At 39.0% G+C, this 23743-nt stretch overlaps 2 protein-coding genes across 2 annotated transcripts in view; both read right to left on the reverse strand.

Moving 5' to 3' along the window:
• The window catches only part of LOC111189666 (NLR family CARD domain-containing protein 3-like), a 273888-nt gene that overhangs the window by 75728 nt on the left and 174417 nt on the right, over window positions 1-23743 (reverse strand). The gene's annotated exons all lie outside the window — the stretch shown is intronic.
• On the reverse strand, window positions 562-13725 carry LOC111196822 (NLR family CARD domain-containing protein 3-like). Its single transcript, XM_049473018.1, has 5 exons — window positions 13522-13725; window positions 9714-11487; window positions 5641-5814; window positions 5384-5548; window positions 562-739 (listed from the first exon to the last, which is right to left on the reverse strand). Exons 1-5 carry the CDS (start codon window positions 13670-13672, stop codon window positions 562-564), a joined length of 2442 nt encoding a protein of 813 aa, XP_049328975.1. The 5' UTR covers window positions 13673-13725.

The following is a 23743-nucleotide window of genomic DNA, read 5'->3' on the forward strand; positions in this document are numbered from 1 at the left end:
AGAGAATTGTAGTGTTTACATGAATGGTTGCAACTGTAACAACCGAAATTTCCCTCTGGGATCAATCAAGTATTTCAGATTCTGATGGGGAAAAGTAATTTAATGCTCAGACACTGCTAACAATGGCCCTTCATAAATGTTGTATCTTTAGTGCTTCCTTACTGAACCCCACCACTTCAGTCCAACCCAGAAAAAATCCTGCTGTGTTTTTGGTAAAAGTCTCCACTGTGGCTAAGTTCTGTGTTTCAGATTTCTTAATAATTACATGTTAACTGGAATTATAATCTGTGTATTATACTGATATTACACAGTGACTGTAGGTGTGTGTGCACAGGTGTGTAGTTCAGTACTCACTGTAGTTTCTCCAGGTTACAGTGAGGATCCTCCAGTAGATCAGAGAGCAGCTTCACTCCTGAATCTCCTATCCCTTTCTTGTTTAAATTTAGTTCACGTAATTGTGAAGAGTCACGGATCCTTTGGAGAGAAAATTGTAATTTTAACTGGTTTAATCTACTTTTATTGTTCATGATGGTTTTGTAAAAGTTATAGGAAATCAGTAACTCACTGTAGTTTCTCCAGTTTATAGTGAGGATCCTTCTGTAGATCAGAGAGCAGCTTCACTCCTGACTCTCCTGGTTTATTGTAGTTCAGATTCAGCTCTCTCAGGTGGGAGGGGTTTGTTCTCAGAGCTGAAACCAGAGCAGCACAGTCTTCTCCTGTAATACTGCAGAATTCCAGCCTGTAGAGAGAAGGACAAATCTCACTGACAGCTTAACACACATTTAACTTATACTGTGTTACACAGAGCATGTTTAGACACTGAGGTTAGTCAGATAATTGAACAGTATTTAAAATTGTAGCAGTATAAAAGGTTTAATCCACTCTTATCTGATAAATATATTTGTGGAGCTGTTAGCTTTCTTATTAGGTGGAAGGATTAGCATACTTTGTAAGATGGATTTCACACACACTACAAAGCTGAGACCGCTCTATTCAGAGTCTTCAATGAGCTTCTGCACTCTGCTAATACTTTACACCTAAACATCCTTCTTATTGAGTTAAAGTGCAGCTTTTGATTCTGTTCACCACAAAACATTAACATATTTCCTCGACTGGTATAAAAGGCATTGCTTGTTCATGTCATATCTTTCCAACAGAATACTTAAAGTGTTCGTTGTGGGGGTTAAGAGACCTCTTTGGTGAGAATGTGTAATTACACAGAATAAAGAGTAGAATTATTAGCAAGGACTCCGTTGAGCTCTTTTTGTAGCTTGGTCAACTTGGTCTTTAGTTGTAATTCTGTGTTTCTTTAGTTTAAAAATGTGTGACTGAGTTTACTGTTCTGAAATCTCCAGCAGAAGCTGGTCATGACTAGAAAACATAACCAGGAAAACCTACCAGACCAACATGAGCACTCAGGGATAGTTAGAGAAGCACATTGATGTCATTTATTACAATATTTTGTCCCCTCCCCATTCTGCATTCTATTTACAAGAAATTAACCAAAAATTGCTGCTCCTGTAATAGTAAGTGTACAGTAGGGTTGCAAGGGAAGGAGATGTTCAAGACAAATTACATATATATATATATATATATATATATATATATATATATATATATATATATATATATACTTCTAAGGATAAAGTTCTATTATTTATTATTCAGTTCTAGTAATGGTTTTGAAATCATAATTTTATAGGTGTTGTGCTTAAGCAACTGTTTCACCAAGGAAACTGGAAAATGGGTGGGAAAAATACCCCACAAGAGGTGTGGAAAAAGGCGGCAAACAGAACAAAGGAAATGCCACAAACTGGCATTTACCAACAAAAGACAGCTTTCCACTTCAAATAAACCAAACTAAAACACAACCAAACTCAAAACTTGCTGAGCACCGCTCAGTCCTCTCTTTTTGCTCTCTTTTGAGACATATTTTTTATTTTATTTTTTGTGTGGCTTTTTTTTTTAAATCTCTCCTCCTTTTGAGATCACCTTTTCTTTTCTTTTCTTAAACCCTCTGTTACCGGTCACTGTAAAGGTGCAACAATGAGGTCTGTTTTGACTGAGGTTTATAGAGGGTAGTGCACAGGTGCAGCTGGTTGATGCTGATCATCGCCAGGGATTCTGGGAGTTGGAGTTTTGGGATCCCACTCTACCAGTTCCTCCCCTATGTCTACCAGTCCCCCTGCTGGCAGTCCGTGGAGCAGCACTACCCATCACACTTACCACGTGGATTAAGGAATAAACAGACAGGTTCAGTTGAGATTCCACACATTTCTGGCTAGGATTATCTATTTTGATCTGCAGAGAAGGAAGATGTTTTCTGAGACGAGAGCACAAGTTTGAGGTATTTCCTCCTTTAGCTGCCACATTGTTCCACACAATGGCATTCCCATCCTCACATCTGTTTTGAGGGTATCCACAGTGGTCCCACTCAGAGCGGAATTGCGCATGCATAGGAGAAATTCTCAACTCGCTTACCTTTTACTGGTAATAAGCAAATGCCCACATCATAATCATGCATTTTAATACAGTGGTATATCATACAACTGGTTACCGCTGTTACTGCTGCAACCCTAGTGTACAGTAAGGCTTAGTGCTGTGTAGTGCTGGACGATATGGCCAAAATTTATATCACGATATATTCCATAATTTCGGTCGATACGATATAATTTCGATATCGACATGAATATTTTGAAGGCCTCAGAAAAACTGCTAAGAATCCCTGCAATGAAAATCTATGCACTACTGTCTGAAATTTTAATTTAAGTCTTTAAAGCCTCCTTTCACAAAAACTATATAATACTTTAGAAATAAGAAATGGTCAAAATAAACCAATGATCACTTTTAATTGCTTATAGCAAAATAAAAACATGACATCTCTGTCAAAGACAAGCCTATAACCAATATACAGTACAGGCCAAAGGTACATTTACAACAGAAGCAAAGCTTCTTATTCTTCTGTAAACACATTTAATAGATCAAAACAAAAGTGCTTCAACCAGGATAAGGAAAAAAAGCCTTCATATACATGAAGGGAACATGATATTCCTGTCAAATAAGCAAACCTATAGGCTTTTATAACTATAAATAACTTAGATACAACATAAACTACAAAAGTGTTTCAGCCAGAATAAGGAAATTTAGGAGATTTTAAAAGGAGATTTTAGATGCTGACCAGAGTGCGGCCGAGTTTCAGCCCGAGAGATTTAAGATGCTGACCGGAGCGCAGCCGAGTTTCAGCACGAGAGATTTTAGATGCTGACCGGAGTGCGGCCGAGTTTCAGCCCGAGAGATTTAAGATGCTGACCGGAGCGCGGCCGAGTTTCAGCGCGAGAGATTTTAGGGGCCGACCGGAGCGCGGCCAAGTTTCAGCACGAGAGATTTTAGATGCTGACCGGAGTGCGGCCGAGTTTCAGCCCGAGAGATTTAAGATGCTGACCGGAGCGCGGCCGAGTTTCAGCGCGAGAGATTTTAGGGGCCGACCGGAGCGCGGCCGAGTTTCAGTGCGAGAGATTTAAGATGCTGACCGGAGCGCGGCCGAGTTTCAGCACGAGAGGTTTTAGATTCTGACCAGAGTGCGGCAGAGTTTCAGCCCGAGAGATTTTAGATGCTGACCGGAGTGCGGCCGAGTTTCAGCGCGAGAGATTTTTGATGCTGACCGGAGCACGGCCGAACGGAGCGCGGCCGAACGGAGCGCGGCCGAACGGAGGGCGGCCGAGTTTCAGCACGAGAGATTTTAGATGCTGACCGGAGTGCGGCCGAGTTTCAGTGCGAGAGATTTTAGATGCTGACCGGAGCGCGGCCGAGTTTCAGTGCGAGAGATTTTAGATGCTGACCGAAGTGCGGCCGAGTTTCAGCACGAGAGATTTTAGATGCTGACCGGAGTGCGGTCGAGTTTCAGCGCGAGAGATTTTAGATGCTGACCGGAGTGCGGCAGAGTTTCAGCGCGAGAGATTTTAGATGCTGACCAGAGCGCGGCCGAGTTTCAGCGCGAGAGATTTTAGATGCTGACCGGAGCGCGGTCGAGCTTCAGCGCGAGAGATTTTAGATGCTGACCGGAGCGCGGCCGAGTTTCAGCGCGAGAGAATTTAGATGCTGACCGGAGCATGGCCGAGTTTCAGCGCGAGAGATTTTAGATGCTGACCGGAGTTCGGCCGAGCTTCAGCGCGAGAGATTATTTTATATTATTAAAAAAAAAAAAAAAAAAATATATATATATATATATATATATATATATATATATATATATATATATATATATATATATATGTTTATATGTAATTATATGATAATTACTGATACAATAGTCTGATGTATGAAAATCTACACCTACAAATACTTGAACTGTGAATTCCTCCATTCATACCAGACACTTTCGCCCCTTTTCACGTATATCGTTACATATCGTAAGGACTGCGCTTGTACTCTTCCTCTTCTGTAACGCTTTATTAAAACTACCCCATCTTAATTGAGGCTGTAGCCTGGCCAATTCATGCTCTGAATTGGTTGGAAATTCATCGAGGTGTCAAATTCTGAAAAACAACCTATGACTATATTAAAACATTATAAAATCTAATCAATTGATTTTAAAGTCTGTTTGAAGTCTGTTTATGACTGTGGTCACTGCTACCAATGTACAGGTGTACTGCTATGTGTCCCTACGGTGGCCGAGAAAGCCCAGCGCAGTGCAAATTGAAAAGCGCTGCAAAAGCACAAAACACATCCATCAAAATTACAACACAGGCGCAGCAAATAGAAAAACGCGCTGCAAAAAGAAAAACGCGCTGCAAATAGAACCACAACACAACGGAAGTGAGTCACAACACAACGGAATTTTCCCGGGGGACCTTAAAAGATGCTGTACCAGCTGTATACAAAGGACAATAAGTGGCAAACAAGCTTCTGAAAAGTAAGTTATGTTTATTAAAAGTTCTGCTTCACAAAACGCCTTGTTTGCCACTTATTGTCCTTTGTACACATAGTGAAGTCCGAGACGTTACTGAAGACGCAGCTTAGCTGGTACAGTATATTTAAAGGTCCCCCGGGAAAATTCCGTTGTGTTGTGACTCACTTCCGTTGTGTTGTGGTTCTATTTGCAGCGTGTTTTTCTAGTTGCAGCGCGTTTTTCTAGTTGCAGCGCGTTTTTCTATTTGCTGCGCCTGTGTTGTAATTTTGATGGATGTGTTTTGTGCTTTTGCAGCGCTTTTCAATTTGCACTGCGTTGGGCTTTCTCGGCCACCGTATGTCCCAGTACAGTGACCATAATATATCTGTTCAGTAGATAAACGTGTATAATGCATGTTTATAGGAATGAGATCTGATAATCAAGAGCAGATTTTAATGAATATTACTTCATGTTAGGTTGCAGGGTAGTACTTACTGTAGTTTCTCCAGTTTACAGCGTGGATCTTCCAGTAAACCAGAGATAAACTTCACTCCTGGTTTATTGTAGCTCAAATTCAGCTCTCGTAGCTCTGATTGGTTTAATTTCAGAGCTGAAACCAGATCAGCACAGTGTTTCTCTGTAATATTGCAGAATTCCAGCCTGTAGAGAGAAGAAAACTCCTCATATTATGACTAAACACAAGCAATGGTGAAATGCAAAGAATTAAGATAATCAAAAGTAACAACACTCACTGTAGTTTATCCAGTTTACAGAGTGGATCCATCAGGATTTCAGAGAGCAGCTTCACTCCTGAATCTCCTGGTTTACTGTAGGTCAGATTCAGTTCTTTCATGTGGGAGGGGTTTGATTTCAGAGCTGAAAACAAAGCAGCACAGCCTTTCTCTGTAATACTGCAGTCATACAGCCTGCAGAAAGAAAGAGAAACATCCTCAGAGAACAGAATTAGTACACGAGTACACCCCTCGCATTTCTGCAGATATTTAAGTATAATACTTCATAGGACAACACTGAAAAAATTACACTTTGACTTTGAAAGTAGTAAAAATTAAGTCTGTGTGCAGCTTATATAACAGTGTACATTTATTCTTCCTTTAAAATACAAACCACGATCAACAAAAGTGAGCACATCCCTTAGTGTAAGTTCCTGAAGTGTCAATATTTTTGTGTGGCCACCGTTATGTTCCCGAACTGATTTAACTCACTTGGGAATGGAGTTTATCAGAGCTTCACAGGTTGCCACTGGAATGCTTTTCCACTTCTCCATGACGACATCACAGAGCTGGCAGATATTCCAGACTTTGCACTCCTCCGCCTTCCGCTTGAGGATGCCCCAAAAATGTTCTACTGGGTTTAGGTCTGGAGACATGCTTGATCAGTCCATCACCTTTACCCTCAGCCTCTTCAATAAAGCAGTGGTCATCTTAGAGGTGTGTTTGGGGTCATTATCATGCTGGAACACTGACCTGAGACCCAGTTTCTGGAGGGAGGAGATCATGCTCTGCTTCAGTATTTCACACTACATATTGGAGTTCATGTGTCTCTCAATGAAATGTAACTCCCCAACACCTGCTGCACTTGCAGCCCCAGACCATGGCATTCCCACCACCATGCTTGACTGTAGGCATGACACACTTTTTTTTGTACTCCTCACCTGATACATGCTTGAGCAAACTGTTTGTGGGCTTTCTTGTGTATAGACCTCTGAAGATGCCTCCTTCTGGGGTGACAGCCATGCAGACCAATTTGATGTAGTGTGTGTCATACGGTCTGAGCACTGACAGGCATGACCCCACATCTAATCAATCTCTGCAGCAATGCTGACAGCACTCCTGCGTCTTTCTTTCAAAGACAGTATTTGGACGTGACGCTGAGCACATGCACTCAGCTTATTCAGAAGACCAACACAAGGTCTGCCCTTTTAAAATGCTGAATGAACTTGGGTGTTGGCAATCCTCTTGTTGCCTTCATGCAGTGCAACAATTTGTCTTTTAAGATCCTCAGAGAGTTCTTTGCCATGAGGTGCCATGTTGGAATGTTCAGTGATCAGATTAAGTGTGAGAGCTGTACTACAAAACTGAACACACCTACTCCCTATGCACACCTGAGACCTAGTAACACTAACGAGTCACATGACATTTTGGAGGGAAATTGACAAGCAACGTTCAATTTGGGCATTTAGGCGTGTAGTCTCTTAGGGGTGTACTCACTTTTGTTGCTGGTAGTTTAGACATTAATGGCTGTATATTGAGTTATTTTGAAGGAAGAATACATTTACACTGTTACATAAGATGCACACAGACTACTTTTCATTGTGTCATTTTGTCAGTTTTTCCTATAAAACATAAACTTAAATATCTGCAGAAATCTGAGGGGTGTACTTACTTTTGTGATGCACTGTATTTACATGTTCAAATATACTTAATTTACATACTATTCACATACCTGTCAATACACCCATCTGTTTTTCTTTTTGTTTTTTACTGTGAACATGTTCATGCTTTGATACCACTATTAAAATATGTATCAAAAATTGGATGTAAAAATGTAAGTACTGAATTTCACATTTTTTCAGTCCCAGAGATATGTGTATTTATTGGAAAAATGAAGAGCTTATTCTTGTGAAAAATTAGACTCAACTATGCTAATCTTTATTCGGCAATGTTGTGGCAACATAATGCTCACACACCCTAAATTTGAACAATTGGTTTTGTATTATTCATACTTTAAATGCACCCAAAGAGTATAATTTGGGAAATACTTGTAGAACTGGCTTGTTCTTTTCTCAGGTCCTTGTCATGCCTAATGCTGTCAATCTGACTGTTCCTGAAGCCTCTTAGCCAAAAGACTCAAGTTTCCCAGCAGCCTCAGTCTCAGAACTACAGTCTTCAGCTCTTAAGTTGCTGTGTATTATCTAGTTTTCTAGCTCTGTACAAAGTGTTCATTCTACTCTCTGATTCTCTGTTTCTTGACCCTTTTTCTGCTTACCGTTTACTCTTTTGCCTTATCCTCTAGATTTGATTGATTTCTAGTTGTCGACTTTTACTACCGTATTTTTCGGGCTATAAGGCGCACTTAAAATACTTATTTTTTCCCAAAAATCGTCATTGCGCCTTATAATGCAGTGCGCCTTGTGTATGGATTTTGCTTGTGTTTACTGACCTCGATTTTATGTGGTACACGGCGCTCTGTTGTGCAGAATTCCTCACCCACGCCAGAAAAAGACCCCCCTCTTGGGCTAGCGCGCGGTTACCTTTGACTGCCGTACTGCCTCTCGGCTGTGGCTCAGGGTAGCTAGTTTCCACTGTAGCTCCGTGGCCAGAACAAGGTGCCGGTAAACTTTCCTTTCCACCCGTTCTGGGGTAATAGCACAAACTGTTTCTTTTTAGCGCCCACTTCTAAGTAAAGTTAACCTCTTAACACGCGCTGGCCCACCGGCGGGCCAGAAATATTTAATATTTCAACTGGCTGTGTTTCTGAATAGTTATGAACAGTTACAGGTTCAATATAGACATCCAATATACCATTTTAAAGCTTAGAATCTCTGCTTTTGAGCTATTTAGCCTATTTAGCGGAATATCCTTTCAGAAAATAAACATTTAGGGCGAAATATGCCTTGGTTATGATTTTAATAATTCATAACTCTCATATTTGCGTTTATCGTTCGTCCATATTTCATCGAATGCGGTCATGTCATACACCATTCGAACCGTCTGGCTCTCCGGATTCCAGAACTGTGCTTTTACTGTAGGATGTATGTTTCATGAATTAGAGCTGCGTCAGAGCGCATGTTTCCAGTAATAAAAGGCTCTCCTTTTGTCCTAACCTCCGGTCACTGCCGCCACCCCCCGAACACACACCCGCGCTCAGCCACAGGTCCTACCTTCAAAACGCGTCCAGACTAAAGAGAATCCATCAATCCAGTCTCAAGTAATCCACAGTTATATCCAAACAGCGCTGGAAATCACTTCATCCAGAAATGAAACTTATCCAATCTTTATCTCTGTTTTAAAACCGTTTTATTCACCGAATTCGGCACAACACGCTATTATAGTCAGAAGCCTCACGGAGTAATACGTACTTGCTGTGCTTCAACATAATATTATGGTCTGTCGGAGCGTTGCGGCTACCGTTGTCAGGAGCGTCGCGGAGTAATACGTACTTGCTGTGCTTCAACATAATATTATGGTCTGTCGGAGCGTTGCGGCTACCGTTGTCAGGAGCGTCGCGGAGTAATACGGTATTTGCTGTGCTTCAACATAGTAATATTATGGTCTGTCGGAGCGTTACGGCTACCGTTGTCAGGAGCGTAGCGGAGTAATACTAACTGTGCTTCAACATAGTCTTATGGTGTGTGTGTAAGGACCGTGAAATGGCTCCAGTTAAGAGACATGCTTAAGAGACATTTAGTGCGCCTTATAATCCAGTGCGCCTTGTGTATGGACTAACACTAAAAATAGACCGTTCACTCATCGTGCGCCTTATAATACGGTGCGCCTTATAGTCCGAAAAATACGGTACTCTCTTGCCTACTCCCTGTTGTTTGATTCTCTGTGTACCAACCCTCGCATGTTCACTGAGCACGCTTTAGGTATGCTATTTATTATTGCTTCACTACTGATATTCTGATATTGCCTGTCCCTGACCAACCCTGTAAATTTTACTTATATTTGTTAAAGTCCTGCAATAGTTAATTTGTTATTCGCTAAGCTTGATCGTTTTTCAACAAATAGTCAATAAAAAAGGACAGACTTACCCATGCTACAAAAATATAAAACAGCAAACAATAAACAATAAAAATACTTACACAATTTTTTTGGATGCTGTCACTACAGGCAGCAGCCTTAGAAGACATTCCTCGGAAGTCTGAAATTTCCTCAGGTCAAACTCATCCAGATCCTCTTCTGAATTCAGCATCACAAAAGCCACAGCTGACCACTGGCCAGGAGAGAGAGTAACTCCTCTGAAACCACTGGAACCTCCTCTGTTCAGGTATTTCTGGACTTCCTGCACTAGAGAATGATCATTCAGTTCATTCAGACAGCGGAACAGACTGATAGTTTTCTCTGGAGAGGGATTCTCCATGATCTTCTGCTTGATGTACTCCACTACTTCCTCTTTACTGTGAGAGATGTTCTCTGTCTGTATCAGAAGTCCTCGTAAGAGAGTCTGATTGGACTCCAGTGAGAGACCCAGAAGGAATCGGAGGAAAAGGTCCAGGTGTCCGTTCTCACTCTGTAAGGCCTTGTCCACGGCTCTCTTCAGGAATTCAGACATTGTTTCTTTTTTGGAGAAACCAAATCCACTGGGTTTCTGTTGCAGCACATTTCTGTTGTTGGAGATGAAGGACAGAAACTCATATAAAGCAGCCAGAAACTCCTGAACACTCAGATGCACAAAGCTGAAAACCTTCCCCAGGTGAAGTTCAGACTCCTCTCTGAAGATCTGGGTGCACACTCCTGAGTACACAGACACTTCTCTGACATCAATGCTGCACTCTCTCAGATCTTCCTTATAGAAGATCAGGTTTCCTTTCTCCAGCTGTTGGAAAGCCAGTTTTCCCAGAGCCAGAATAATCTCTCTAGTCTGATCAAGATCAACATCACTTTTTCTTTGGTACTTCTGGCTGCGGTGTTTGATCTGAAAGATAAGGAAGTGTGTGAACATTTGAGTCAGAGTCTTGGGGATCTCTCCTCCCTCTGCTTCACCCAACATCCTCTCTAGAACAGTGGCTGAGATCCAGCAGAAGACTGGGATGTGGCACATGATGTAGAGGCTTCTGGAGGACTTCATGTGTGTAATGATTCTTTCAGCAAGGCTCTGATCTCTGATCCTTTTCCTGAAGTATTCCTCTTTCTGAGGGTCACTGAACCCTCGTACCTCTGTTACCTGATCAATACAGTCAGGAGGGATCTGATTGGCTGCTGCTGGTCGAGTGGTTATCCATAGGAGAGCAGAGGGAAGCAGGTTCCCCTGGATGAGGTTTGTCAACAGCACATCCACTGAGGCTGATTGTGTTACATCAGATACTCTCTCATTGTTCTGGAAATCTAGAGGAAGTCGACATTCATCCAGACCATCAAAGATGAACATGACTTTGCAACAATAATAATCTCTTGTTTTTAATTCTTTTGTTTCTTTAAAAAACTGATAAAGAAGATCCACCAGACTGAGTTTTTCAGTCTTCATCAGATTCAGCTCTCTAAAAGGAAGTGGAAATATGAAGAGAACATCCTGATTGGCTTTTCCTTCAGTCCAGTCCAGAATGAACTTCTGCACAGAGACTGTTTTTCCAATTCCAGCAACTCCTTTAGTCAGCACAGTTCTGATGGACTGGTCTTTAAAGAGGTCGTTACATTTGATGGGTGTCTCCTGTGTTGCTGGTCTCCTGGACGCTGCTTCAATCTGTCTGACCTCATGTTCATTATTGACCTCTCCACTCCCTCCCTCTGTGATGTACAGATCTGTGTAGATCTCATTCAGAAGGGTTGAGGTTCCAAGATCTGAGATTCCTTCATTAATTTTCTGAAATTTTCCCTTCAGTGTTGATTTGAGCTTTCGGTGGCAGGATGGAGCCAGTTCTATTAAACAGAGAAAAAAAAATACAGAACATATTTACATTTGACATTACTACTAATATATCATGTACCATATTAAACCCCCATGTAGAAATATGGTGTTAGGAAGTTTGAAGTGGTCTCATAGTGTTTCAGACTACAGAAAAAAAAACTAATTAAAACCAAATTTCAGAATATCCCAGCTCTTATTCAAAAACAAACAGAGAAACCCCTAGATGTCTTTTTTACCTTTTTTGTGGATAAACTTAATGACAGTAAAAAAAACGATTTGATTAAAGATCAATTACAATTCAAAGTCAGAATTCTAGAAACAGTAGTGATTAAGCAGCTCTGTTCAGATCTCCACAACAACAGCATTCATTTGTTTTTTAGTCTGGACTGTAGCACTGAAACCAGCTTTACTAAGAGTAACTAATTATATGCTTTTTTACTTCATAGGGGCAGCACTTCTTTTTCTTTCGTACACAATCAGATGGCCAACTCAGTGTCATGCAGCCACACCCTTCTCTATGGGTCCAAGTAAAATGGGCCAGATAATGAAAGTGAACAGGGGGCATCCCGTAATTATATGTTCGGCAGTCTGTTGAGGTTCGCCACACTCGCAAGGTCCATAGGTGGTGTGGCAGGTCTTCTCCTTTTACACCACCACCTGGTCCCTGATGAATTGTTGGATGTGGGAAAACCAAGCTGACTCCCATGTCTGCTTCCAGGATGCTGCTAGCCAAGCATCCCTGGAGAGGTCCTCAGGGATAGTCTGTAGCATCTCTTGTGCTGCCTTTTTGTATGGATGAGACTTGAGTCCTGGTGGGGCCGGTGTTGTAGTGACTTTGTGCAGGGTGTGCGTGTTATACTTCTGGGCTTTTCTTACCAGAGTGAGGGTAGCTGCTTCCCGCCGGAATATAGCTGGGGCGATTCAAGAAAGGACTGAGAGGTAGGACACGGAGGTGGATTTCATGCAGCCAGTTACACAGGGCGCAGGTTGCTATAGATGGCAGTGTCTACCTTGGTCATGTGTGGGGTTCTGCTCCATGAAGGGGCACAGTATTCGGCTACAGAAAGGACAAGGGCTTGAGTGAAGATGTGTAGGGTCTGAGGGAAAGCTCCCTAAATTGAACTGGCTAACCAGCAGCAGAACGAGACCATTGTAGTTACCTTGGCCTTGACTTCATTGAGGTGCTGCTTATTGGACAGTGTTCCAGGTGAACACCTAGGTACATTGGGGCTTGCTGGCGGTTATTGCCAACATACACACCCAATTTCCTTTCTTGCTTCCCGATTGTTGAGATGGTATGCTGCGGACACTGTCTTACGCACACTAATCTGCAGATGCCACTTTTGGAGGTAGTCTGCCAGGATGCCATGTCTCGGTTGAGACCCTTCCATCACCTTCCATGTTGGGTGTCGTAGCATGATTGCCAAATTGTCTGCATAGACTTACTTGGTAGATTTTGTTTCTGGCAGGTCGTGAATATAGATGTTTAACAACATTGGCAAGAGGACGAAGCCTTGTGGGACACCATTCCTCAGCCTTCAGAGCGTGCTGGTCTGGCCTTCCCTGGTCAGGACAATTAAGCTACGGTTCGCAAGCATCTCCATGATGAACCTCACTATATGCCGGTCCGGGATAGTCCTCAGCAGTTTCAGGTGTAGCCCACAGTGCCACACGGTGTCACAGGCAGCACTGCCATCCTTGTACTGCTAGATCGTAGTGCTGCATTTGACACGATCAGTTCTAACCGATAGGTTTGAAAATCTTATGGGAATTAAAGGATCTGCTCAAAACATTTCTCTTTACACAAGATTTTGGATAAGTTTTTTTATTATAATTTTTATCTGTAATTGTAGCTTGCTCTTTTTTTATTAGCTATGGTGCTTCATTATCTCTTTAACATTAACACTGAACATATACCATCACCTACTCACACTCATAACTCAGAACCTGTTTCTACATTATCTATAGCTCTACATTATCTCTTAAATTCTCTTCTCTTTAAATTCTAAATTAATTTACATAATGAGAAATCACATGACTCTCACTGGTCTGTAGTTTGTTAGCGAGGTCTGTCTGGTTCATGTTTCTCAGGACGTGCAGTGTGATCTTCAGCGCTCCCTCTCTGACACCACTCTGATCCTCCTCATCCTCCTCCTCTCTCCCAGAGCATGCTGGGTAATCCAGATTCTTCAGCATCTTCAGAAACCTCTCCAGCTGATTCTTTACCAGAGAGATGACTTTGTGCTCCAGTTCCTGATTAAACACATGGTAAGAAATGGTAGTAAGACAAGAACTGATAAAATTTACATGAAATAATTTGTGGTTTATATGAATATAATATTTTGGATAAGGGATGTGTAGTGTTGTATTGAGAGCAAATTCAAGATTTATTTAATATTATTTTTAGTGGTCAGCAGGCAGAGCTTTCTCAGAATATTATTATAGTGTGAAACTGTTTAACAGTAGAACATGAAAACATAACATATAATAATAATAATAATAATAATAATAATAATAATAATAATAATAATATATGTGGCTCTAGAGCTTTAACTGCATTTGTACTGAAGTAAAATCTTTGGGATAATCTGGATTTCTGCACTGATTACTAATAAATAGTCTTTATCATAAATTAATGTGTGACAATCATGATGTGTAATTAATCATGATGTAAATCACAATAATAGACAAACACAATCTCACTAAATCTATAACTGTCACGTCTGGTGCTGTTAGCTCCTCTGTCCCTTCCACACCCAGCTCTAACGGAGGTTCTCAGGTTAACAACTACACTACCCAGAATGCACCACCCGCTGACATCACGCACTCACCTGATCACGTGACACTTCACCTGCTTCCTCCAGGAAGTCCCGAATACTGATTACTGGCACTATAAAGGTGTACGCCAAACAGACTACCACGCCGCATATTGTAGGTTATCCTCGTACAAAGTGTTACTTATCTCTTGTCTCAGTTTACTTTGTGTATGACCTTGCTTTTGTTTTCTCGACGCCGATTTTTGCCTCTGCCTTTGATATTGGATTGTTTGTGTATGACCTGGACTGTGCTTTCACCACCGCCTCTTGGATTATCTCTGATACTGGATTGCTTGTGTATGAACTCTGGACTGTCTCTCGTCTATGGTATGGTTTTGTCTGCATTGCTCTGTCTACTGGTAATTACCCCTGCTTCTGTATCGACCATGATTACATCTGTTTATTCTTATAATAAACGTTTATTGTTTTCATCAGTATCTGCGCTTGTCTGCTATTCTGTTCTGACCATGACAATAACACATTTACTGTTGTACTCTTTCTGTACTGAATTGAGTAATTTGAGTAAACTTATTTGTTAATAACTATTAAAGACCTTATTGGCCAAAAGACCAAAAGTGTTATACATGTGCTTTGCTCATTTAGGGCAACTAGTTACTGAAACTACTGCTAAACATAAATATTACATCATGGTTCGTTATGCTACAATAATAAAAGCAGTTCTAATTAAAAATGCAACTTAATTGATTAGTAAAAGTTAAATTAATAAACATTAAATTCAGTTAACTGAATAGTAATATGTTAGATATATTCTGAAATTATATGTACAATTTACACAATACATTTTATATCATTCATATCATCACTTCATATTTAAAGTTTAAATCACATTTTACAGTGTTCACATGTGCTCTGGCATTAGTCACACCTACACACCTTTAATATGGAGTCCATATTTCTCCTGCTGATTTCTGGAGTCTCCTTCTGGACTCTGTTAGAAAACATAACATTAACATATGTTACTAAATGGTGATTGTGAATATATCTACAGAAAGAAAGTTCCAGAAGATCAACCACCACTGCAACACTCCACCAACCTTCACGCTCACCAAAAAGTTAATTCTAGATTTTATCAGATCAGAGAATCATGTTTCTCACAGTCTGGTGTTTTTTTGTAAAATCCAGATGTGTTTTTTACAGAGGTGAGGTTTTTGTTTCCTCCATAAAGATCAGATAGCTGGAGAGCTGCAGTGATGGTTTATCTGCTGAAAGTTTCTCCCATCTGCACACAGGATCTCTAGAGCTCAGTCAGAGTGATGATTATACACTACACTGCCCAAAGTATTCATTCACCCAATCAAATCATTAAACTCAGGTTCCAATCACTTCCATTACCACAGGTGTACAAAACCAAACACCTCCACACACAGACTGCTTCTATTTGTTAGAATTTGTATTAGTAGAATTGTTTTCTCTAAAGTGTGTTTTAGTGTAGAAGTTATAGTTGTAGAATTCAGAGAAAACATAGAAGTGTCTTTTCATCTTATTCTCCAGAGTCACGTCATTCTTACCTGAGATCAGCAGAACTGTTGTCCTCTCTGAAGTAAATAGGTTCTTCCATTGACTCTTCACTCTTCATGGAGACACAGCTGGGTTCAGGTGAGTCTGATCTCTTATTCTGATCCAGTCTAAAACACAACCAGTATCAGACACCATCTACAACCTTTCCAGCATGTTGGTGTGATTCTACATTCATGTGATTTTGGAATGATGGTAAATAGGAGTTTCTGATTGGGAAGTGGAACATGAACACCCTTTCGATTAGTAACTACTGGTGGGGAAACTCAGACATAAAATTGTTTTCCTAAGATCCCAAGTTGAGGTGACCATTAATCTTATAACATGGCAGAAAAGAAGATCTATGGTAATTAACCTTAATACAGAACAATGCTATTATTTGTTCTGGCAATAGCACCATTTCCCAAAGAAGAAGATGAAAACAATACAAAAGTACAGAATTTACAGGTTAAGAAAATGCAACGTTAGATTAGTCTCTATTGAACTAGTGTGAAGGTAAAACAACTATCCTCACATGGATGATGGATACATTTTTCTCCAATAGAAAAAGTAAGTTGTGCAAAAGGTTTAACACTGCATATGAATCATTATGGTCTGAGGTTCAGGGTTCTGCAGTGTTAATGTGTTCAGAAACACAATCTAGAACATTGTTTGATAGATTTTAGTCAATATCATTTTTTCTTTGCTGATGGCAGAACACTGTGAACACAATATGAACACAATTAGAAGAAGAATGTTCTGATTATGAAACAGGTTTTAGAACTGATCAGGAAGTGTGCTGAGAAATTCTAAATTCTCCAGAATTCTCTAAATGTTCTAAAATCATAATTAGGTTTTTATACTGACAGGAGAACACAGGTTTCTGCTCCTTCTGTATTTTCTATTTTGGTTTTAGTAAAATGGTGAGATCTGATCATTCAAACCCAGACTGCTCGTCGTACCAATAACTCACTCTGATTTCTGCTCATCTGGATTTTATGAATTGGATGAATAATCTACTCTTAAATACAGAATAAGGTGAATAAGGTGATGTGAATAAGGTGAATAAGGTGATGTGAAGTAAGATCTTTCAACTAGCTCATGAACACAGCATGAGAACAAAGAACTTATTTTACATTAAACCACATTATTATCTTACCTCTCAGCTTTCCATATGTCCAGTTCCCCAGAGACACTCTTACTAGACCTTTCAGAAAAACAAAGGACAAGAAAAAGTGGATTTTAGTGGAAGGAGACGTTAAAATAAAATTTTATTTTATATTTTGTTTTTGATTGATGTAAAAGCTGGAGTTGCGCTGAGCAGTGCATCTATGGGCCCTATCGTGCCTCCTGTGCAAGGCGCATAGCGAGGCGAGTTGCTATCTTACACCCCATCAACAGTCTATTTTCACGCATCATTAAAATAGCATTAGACTTTAGGAATATATTAACTCTGATGGGCGTGGTGTTCTGAAAGTGACTTGTGTTCAGGTAAATTTCTGGCATGTTTCTATCTTGTTTCTAAAAAGACTTGCGCGACTGATCCTGTTAAACCCAGACTAAAATCAACAGTCAGCTGCGCAACCAGAACTGGATCACCGATCATCACGAGCACTGCTCTCCCCATTCACTTTACCACACACCATCACTTCTTTACCACCTTTACCTTTAGCAAAAAACACCTCGCCCAGAGCCTTCAGCAATCAACTATAAAAATTAAATATACCTAAAAATCTGCACAGTAACTATAAGTTATTATTAGTTATAATTATTTCTGACATTTATAAGGATTTATATTAATATTCAGTACACAGATTTAATAACTGTAGCTTAATATAGCAGATATATGCATTCTGCTGTTTGAGAATTTCAACAGATGCTCATTCTCAATCATTTTCTCATAAAAAATGAAAAGAGAGAAGCACTTTGACTGAACATAATTTAATATTATTTTACCTTGCTATTATTTAACTGAAATTCACTTTTATATTTTTTAATATATTTAAAAAAAAACATAACACATTGTCACCGTGCTCTTGTTTGGCGCTGAACTTAAATTTTTCAAAACTTTAAAAAGCTTTATAAAGCTATATGTTAGCGTTCGTTTTCTATCACCAGGGCACATTTATTAAAATATAAAATATATTAATTTAATAATTAAAATCTCGTCCAGCGTTCTATAAAATGCCACAGAAGCACGGCATGGCGGAGTGTGTTAAACCGGCGGGGGTGTACCCACGCTGAGCGTGTGCCTCAGCACACGTATAAGATTATATGCGTGTCCATGCGGATGACTATTGACTGTTGTGTGGCGCACCTGGGTTTTTCACCGCCAACATAGTAACACGCCAGAAATTAACCTGAACACACCTCACTTTAAGACCGCCACGCCCATCAGTGTAGATTTATTCCTAAACTCCAACTCTATTTTAATTTCATTGGTCAGGGTGTACAATAGTGCCCAAGATGTTTAAGTTCAAGCACTATTAAATTCTAAATAAAACTGTATTTGTAGTCTGTTTTATGCACTTTCTAGGGTATAAAGAGTCATTTGGTAACTGATATAATCAAGCGCAGCTGCCTGGAGTTAGCCTAGAACATTTCCCAACTCACTGCCAGGGGTGTAGCAGCAAATGCTGGGCCCTGTACACTCTCAATGTCAGTGGGCCCCTATCCATGCCAGTATACAAGGAAGGTGAGCGAAAAAAAAAAAATCTGGATTTTCATGGGCCCTTCTCCCTACTCGGGCCCTGGGTAGTCAGGTCCACTTTTCCCCCCACTACCACACCCATGCTCACTGCTCTGCTCCTGCTTCCCAAACACCTGATCCAGCTGATCTGCTCATCAACATCTTATTGAGTTAATATTAGAGTTTAACACCATGATGCAGGAAAAGGAACCAGCTTTCTCTCAGGGTTAATTCTAAAGAACCCTGTTGATTTTTAAGGTAAGTGAAGAAGAAAAAACTCCTCCCCCTGATACTTAACAGCTGTAATCTGGGTTTAAATATTATATAAGGTCTGCAGAGAATTATTTGAAGAAAACATCAGATTATTTTTACAGTATAAAGATCACCAGTCACCTGTGCTGATAGTGCTGTTTGCTGGTGATGGACTGGGAGAATGAGTCTGTTTCTCCACAAGACTCATTCACACGTTCAGTTTGAGTCAGAAAGGGTAAATAACTGACTGACTGACTATTTATTTATAATCTAGTCCAGACTCGACTCGTGTAAAGATCCTGAAGGTGCTTAAAGGACCTCAGTGAAGCTGGTCCCTCATATCATTAGAAATGAAATAGAAAAGTTACCATTGGTTAGTGCTACATTTCTGCTGGTTTTTGCAGCAAATCTGCATTTATGCTGTTATCATTATTGAGATATTAAACATATTCATTTATTAAAACATTAAAGATCTAATTTCTGACCTGTTATGTAACACAGCCCCTCATCTGTGGACAAACTGCACTCAGATGGTCTCGTTGGTAAGTGCTACATTTGTGCTGTTATTGTTATTGATTTATTAGATAAAAAATATTTAATGGGTGTGAAGCTGGCCCCTCATATAATCAGAAACGGTATAAAAATATTTCGATTGGTTAGTGCTACATTTGTGCTGATTAGTGCAGCAAAAAATTAGCGTTTATGCTGTTATCAATATTGAGATATTAAACATCATATTCACTGTTATCGTTATTGAGAAATTAAACAATTTAATTTTAATTTAAAGCCCTTCATCTGTGGCTGAATCACACCAAAGTGGTCTTGTTTTTTAGTGCTGTGTTTGTGTTGTTATTGTTATTGAGATATTAAACATTATATTTACTGTTCTCCTTAATTAAATATTAAACGTTTAATTTCTGACCTGTTATGTTACAAAGCCCCTCATCTAAGGCCAAATTTCACCAAAGCGGTCTCATTGGTTAGTGCTATGTTTGTGAAAAAAAGCAAAAAAGATTGTGTTTGTGCTGTTACTGTTATTGAGTTATTAGGTAAAAATTATTTAATGGGTGTGAATTTTCCTAATAATATTTTCCTAATAAATAAATAATGATAACAACACAAACGCTCATTTATGCTGCACAAACGTAGCACTAACCAACGAGACCATTTTAGTGCAATTTGGCCACAAATAAGGGTCTGTGTTACATAACAGGTCAGAAATTAAATGTTTAATATCTCAATAATGATAAGAGCACAAACACATATTTTTGCTGCACAAACATAGCACTAACCAATGAAAAATATATATATATATATTTTAATTTCTGATGATATGAGGGGTCAGCTTCACTTGTTGAAAGTCTCTCACAGGAAGGAAAAGCCGGTTCTGACTTGCATTGAAACAGAAGATACAGATGTCCGTGTAGCTCTTGATTAAACAGTGTGAAAATCACCAACAGCAGTAACTCTGTTCTGTGTGTATCACCTTAAAATGAGATAATTTCACTTGTTAAGATTTAGTTTTTGGCAGTTTATAAATGATTGTTCTTTTTAATCCGTTCAGTCTAAGTACTGTAGTGTGATCTAAGGGTCTGTGTTTTAGAATCTGTGGTTAAGACTAATCTATAGTTTATGCTGATCTGTTTTTGGTCAGTTATTTCTATTCTTATTAAGCAAAGCTATCAGTGACCTCTGGTGGAGTTCAGTTCTTAAGTCATGTTTTGTGTTTATTGGGTTATAATGGGTAAACATTAATTATTTTTCTGATAATCTGTGATTTTTAGTCTGTATTTTGTATTTTGGTTGCAGTTAAATGGTGAGATCTGGTCTTTCAAGCCCAGTAAGACTCTCATCATACCCACAACCCCCTCTGATTTCTGCTCCTCTGGATTTTATGAATTGGTTGAATAATCTACTGGTATTGAGACTTTTTAAGGTGGACCAGAAATACAGAATAAGTTCCTGTGATGTACGATCTTTCAACTAGCACATGAACACAGCATGAGAACAAACTTATTTTACACCAAAAAATCACATTATTCTCTCACCTCCCAGCTTCCTGTGTGTGCTGCTCCCCAGAGACACTCATTTTGGAGCTCATCTTCCTCCTTCAGATTACATCTAATCCTGTAAACACACACACACACACACACACACACACACACACACAGTTGAGACCACGTGTTTCCTTCATCTTAAAGTTGTTATCTGAAATATTTCTATGTATTTCTGTTCTCTTTGTGTCTAAAACTCTTTAATATCAGATCAGACAGTAAATTCTAGTATTAAAGCTTCAGTTTTTACCTCTGTGCTTTTTATCCAAACGCTCTTCACCTTCTTCTCTCATCTAAACAGAAGCTGCTGAAGATTTCACTTTCACTTTAAACCGGTTTAAACTGGATCAGTTCTTCACTATAGGAGGAAGTGCTGAAAGGCTTTTTACAGGTTGAAGGGAGAGGAGTGATGTGTTTCTTGACCAATCAGAACACAGTGTTTAACTGTGGATGAATGGAGGAATTACACTATAGCTTTTTAACATATATACAGTACTGTGCAAAAGTTTTAGGCACCAAAGCAAATTACACTAATCTATTTATCTCAGCAATATGAGTGTTTTTACCTGAAAAAAGCCCCACATATTATATATGAACAGATGTACATAAACATAAATACAGTAAAAAGTAACAAGGAATTTCTCATTTTTAACTATAAGTATGTTTTATATCCTGTGAGCCGAGCTGAAGAACAAAGTGTAGAGATTCCAGATTTCTCCTGGATGCTCCTCAGCCAGCATGTGTTTATTATGTTCAGTTCCGTCAGCAGCTCACCTGATTTACCACATTTACCAAACCAGGTGTTGATTTATATGATGAGAACTAGAAATAAAACTCTATTAAACTCAGATGAGGAGGAGAGATTAGGTGATGTTTTAAGGAAAACAGGGCTGTAAAAGCTGCTCTGCTCTTTGTAAAACTGCTGTTTGTATTTATTGTAATGCTGTAATGTGTTTTACTGAGCTAATAAACACTTACTGCACAGATAAGAAGCTTTTTCTTTACTGAAATTCCCACAGGTGCCTAAAACATTTGCACAGTACTAAATGTTATTTTTTAAACCTACAGTGATTCTATTATTTTCAGCACATCTTAAATTATATAAAGGCAGGAGTTAAAAGAAAATAGAAACAATCCATTACATGCATTAAAACATTAATTAATAAACAACAACAGAAAACATATATACATGAATACATTCATACACATAGCTGACATATTATATTGTAATACAAATTATTTAACTTTAATTATAATCTTTAAAAAGCTAAAAAGTGTAACTAAAAATATCAGAGAAGTTTGTCTCATTAAAAACTGGAAGAACAGCTTTGTTGAGTCTCTCTGATGGTTGATGTTTAATATAAACATATTCCTGCATATATGGATCATATCTGTAAACTCTTTATTCTGCTCTGAGTTCCTCACATCTCCCACTCTAAGAGCTGAAATGTGTGTTCTTCAGTTTCCTCTGCTCTAACACTGCTGACCTGGAGCTGATGAATCTTCCATGGGTTATAAAATACAGTAACACACATCCTTATAAAGAAACTGTAAAATGAGCTCGTGTGAGAGAGAGGACAGTACCTTAAATAAAATCCTCAGAAATCTTTACTTTCTTTTTTCTCTTTCCTAGAAGCTCCTCAGTTTCACTGTCTGACTGGCCAGTAGTTTAGTCATAATCATGATATTCCTGCTCTACATCTACTATTAAAAATAATAAAATAATAACTGACTGCACATAACATTACAATACATATACTATTATGATTATATTATTAATATTTACCTGCTTCATCTTCTGTTTTACAAGTTGAAAGCTGAACCCGTCTCTTTCAGACTTTTTATTTTTGATTAAATGCAGAAAACTGCCCCCTTCTAGACCATCTTACTTCCTTCTTTTCATGGTCAATCCATCGACTGGGGAGAAAACCCTCCATTTGAACACCATTTTCACCCCATACTGCTCTTATAAAAGCCATTATCTAAAAATATAAAACAGAATAAGTCTGAGTCACTCGTGACTTTATCAAACACATGCACTCAAAACATGTTTATAGATGTTTCATTAAAACATTAATACACAATTAGATTCCAACTGAACAGAAAGATTCCTATTATATCAAGATTAACACAAACTTTAACATAAATTTATCTGTTATAATTTAAGCAGTTCCTCAGCGTTGGCTAGCTGCACTCAAACATCACAATCCTACACTTGATCACAATTGTGGAGTTTTCAGATGTTCTTACTGTCCAAACTAACTTTTTAAAACTCTTTTTTAATCTATAAAATGTAAAACCCGTAAAAGGAGCTCTGTTCTGATAGAAGTGAGTTTAGGACAGTGCTGGTTAGTCTGGTTATGTGGTTTTTCTCCACATTGCTCGTCACTCCTCTCTCTGCTCTGATAGGTGGCGCTGTTGGGCTCTTTCCTCGCGGCGCACGGACTCTTCTGTTATAGTACTCTGGGTCGGACAGTCAGTTCACCCAAACGCATAAGAAGAAGAACCGAACATGGAGGGGCGTCCTCCAACTTCAGCTTATTACTCCACCCAACTACCAGCACCCTGTCCTCCACAAAGTCCTCATTTACAAAGAGCAAATCACAGCATCACGCAGCAACGCTCAACAACCACTGTCTGATTAACAGACAAGATATAAAGTAGACCATCTTTTTTACTGTGTTTTATTACTGTATAAAATTCATTGCTATGGAGGACCAAAACTGCCAAAATTAAAAATAAATTAATAAATAAAAACGTAAATAAATCACTCTATAAAAGTAATAAAACTATAAATAAAAAACGATAAAGAATAATTATAATTAATATAAAAATAAATACATATACATAAAAATAAATATCTTAATAATTTGTTATATATGGGTTTCTTTTTTAACATTGTTTAATTTTTCTTTTATTTAATTTATTTCTTTACATAACT

This window comes from Astyanax mexicanus, unplaced genomic scaffold (assembly GCF_023375975.1).
Source record: "Astyanax mexicanus isolate ESR-SI-001 unplaced genomic scaffold, AstMex3_surface scaffold_32, whole genome shotgun sequence".
NCBI classification, from domain to species: Eukaryota; Metazoa; Chordata; class Actinopteri; order Characiformes; family Acestrorhamphidae; genus Astyanax; species Astyanax mexicanus.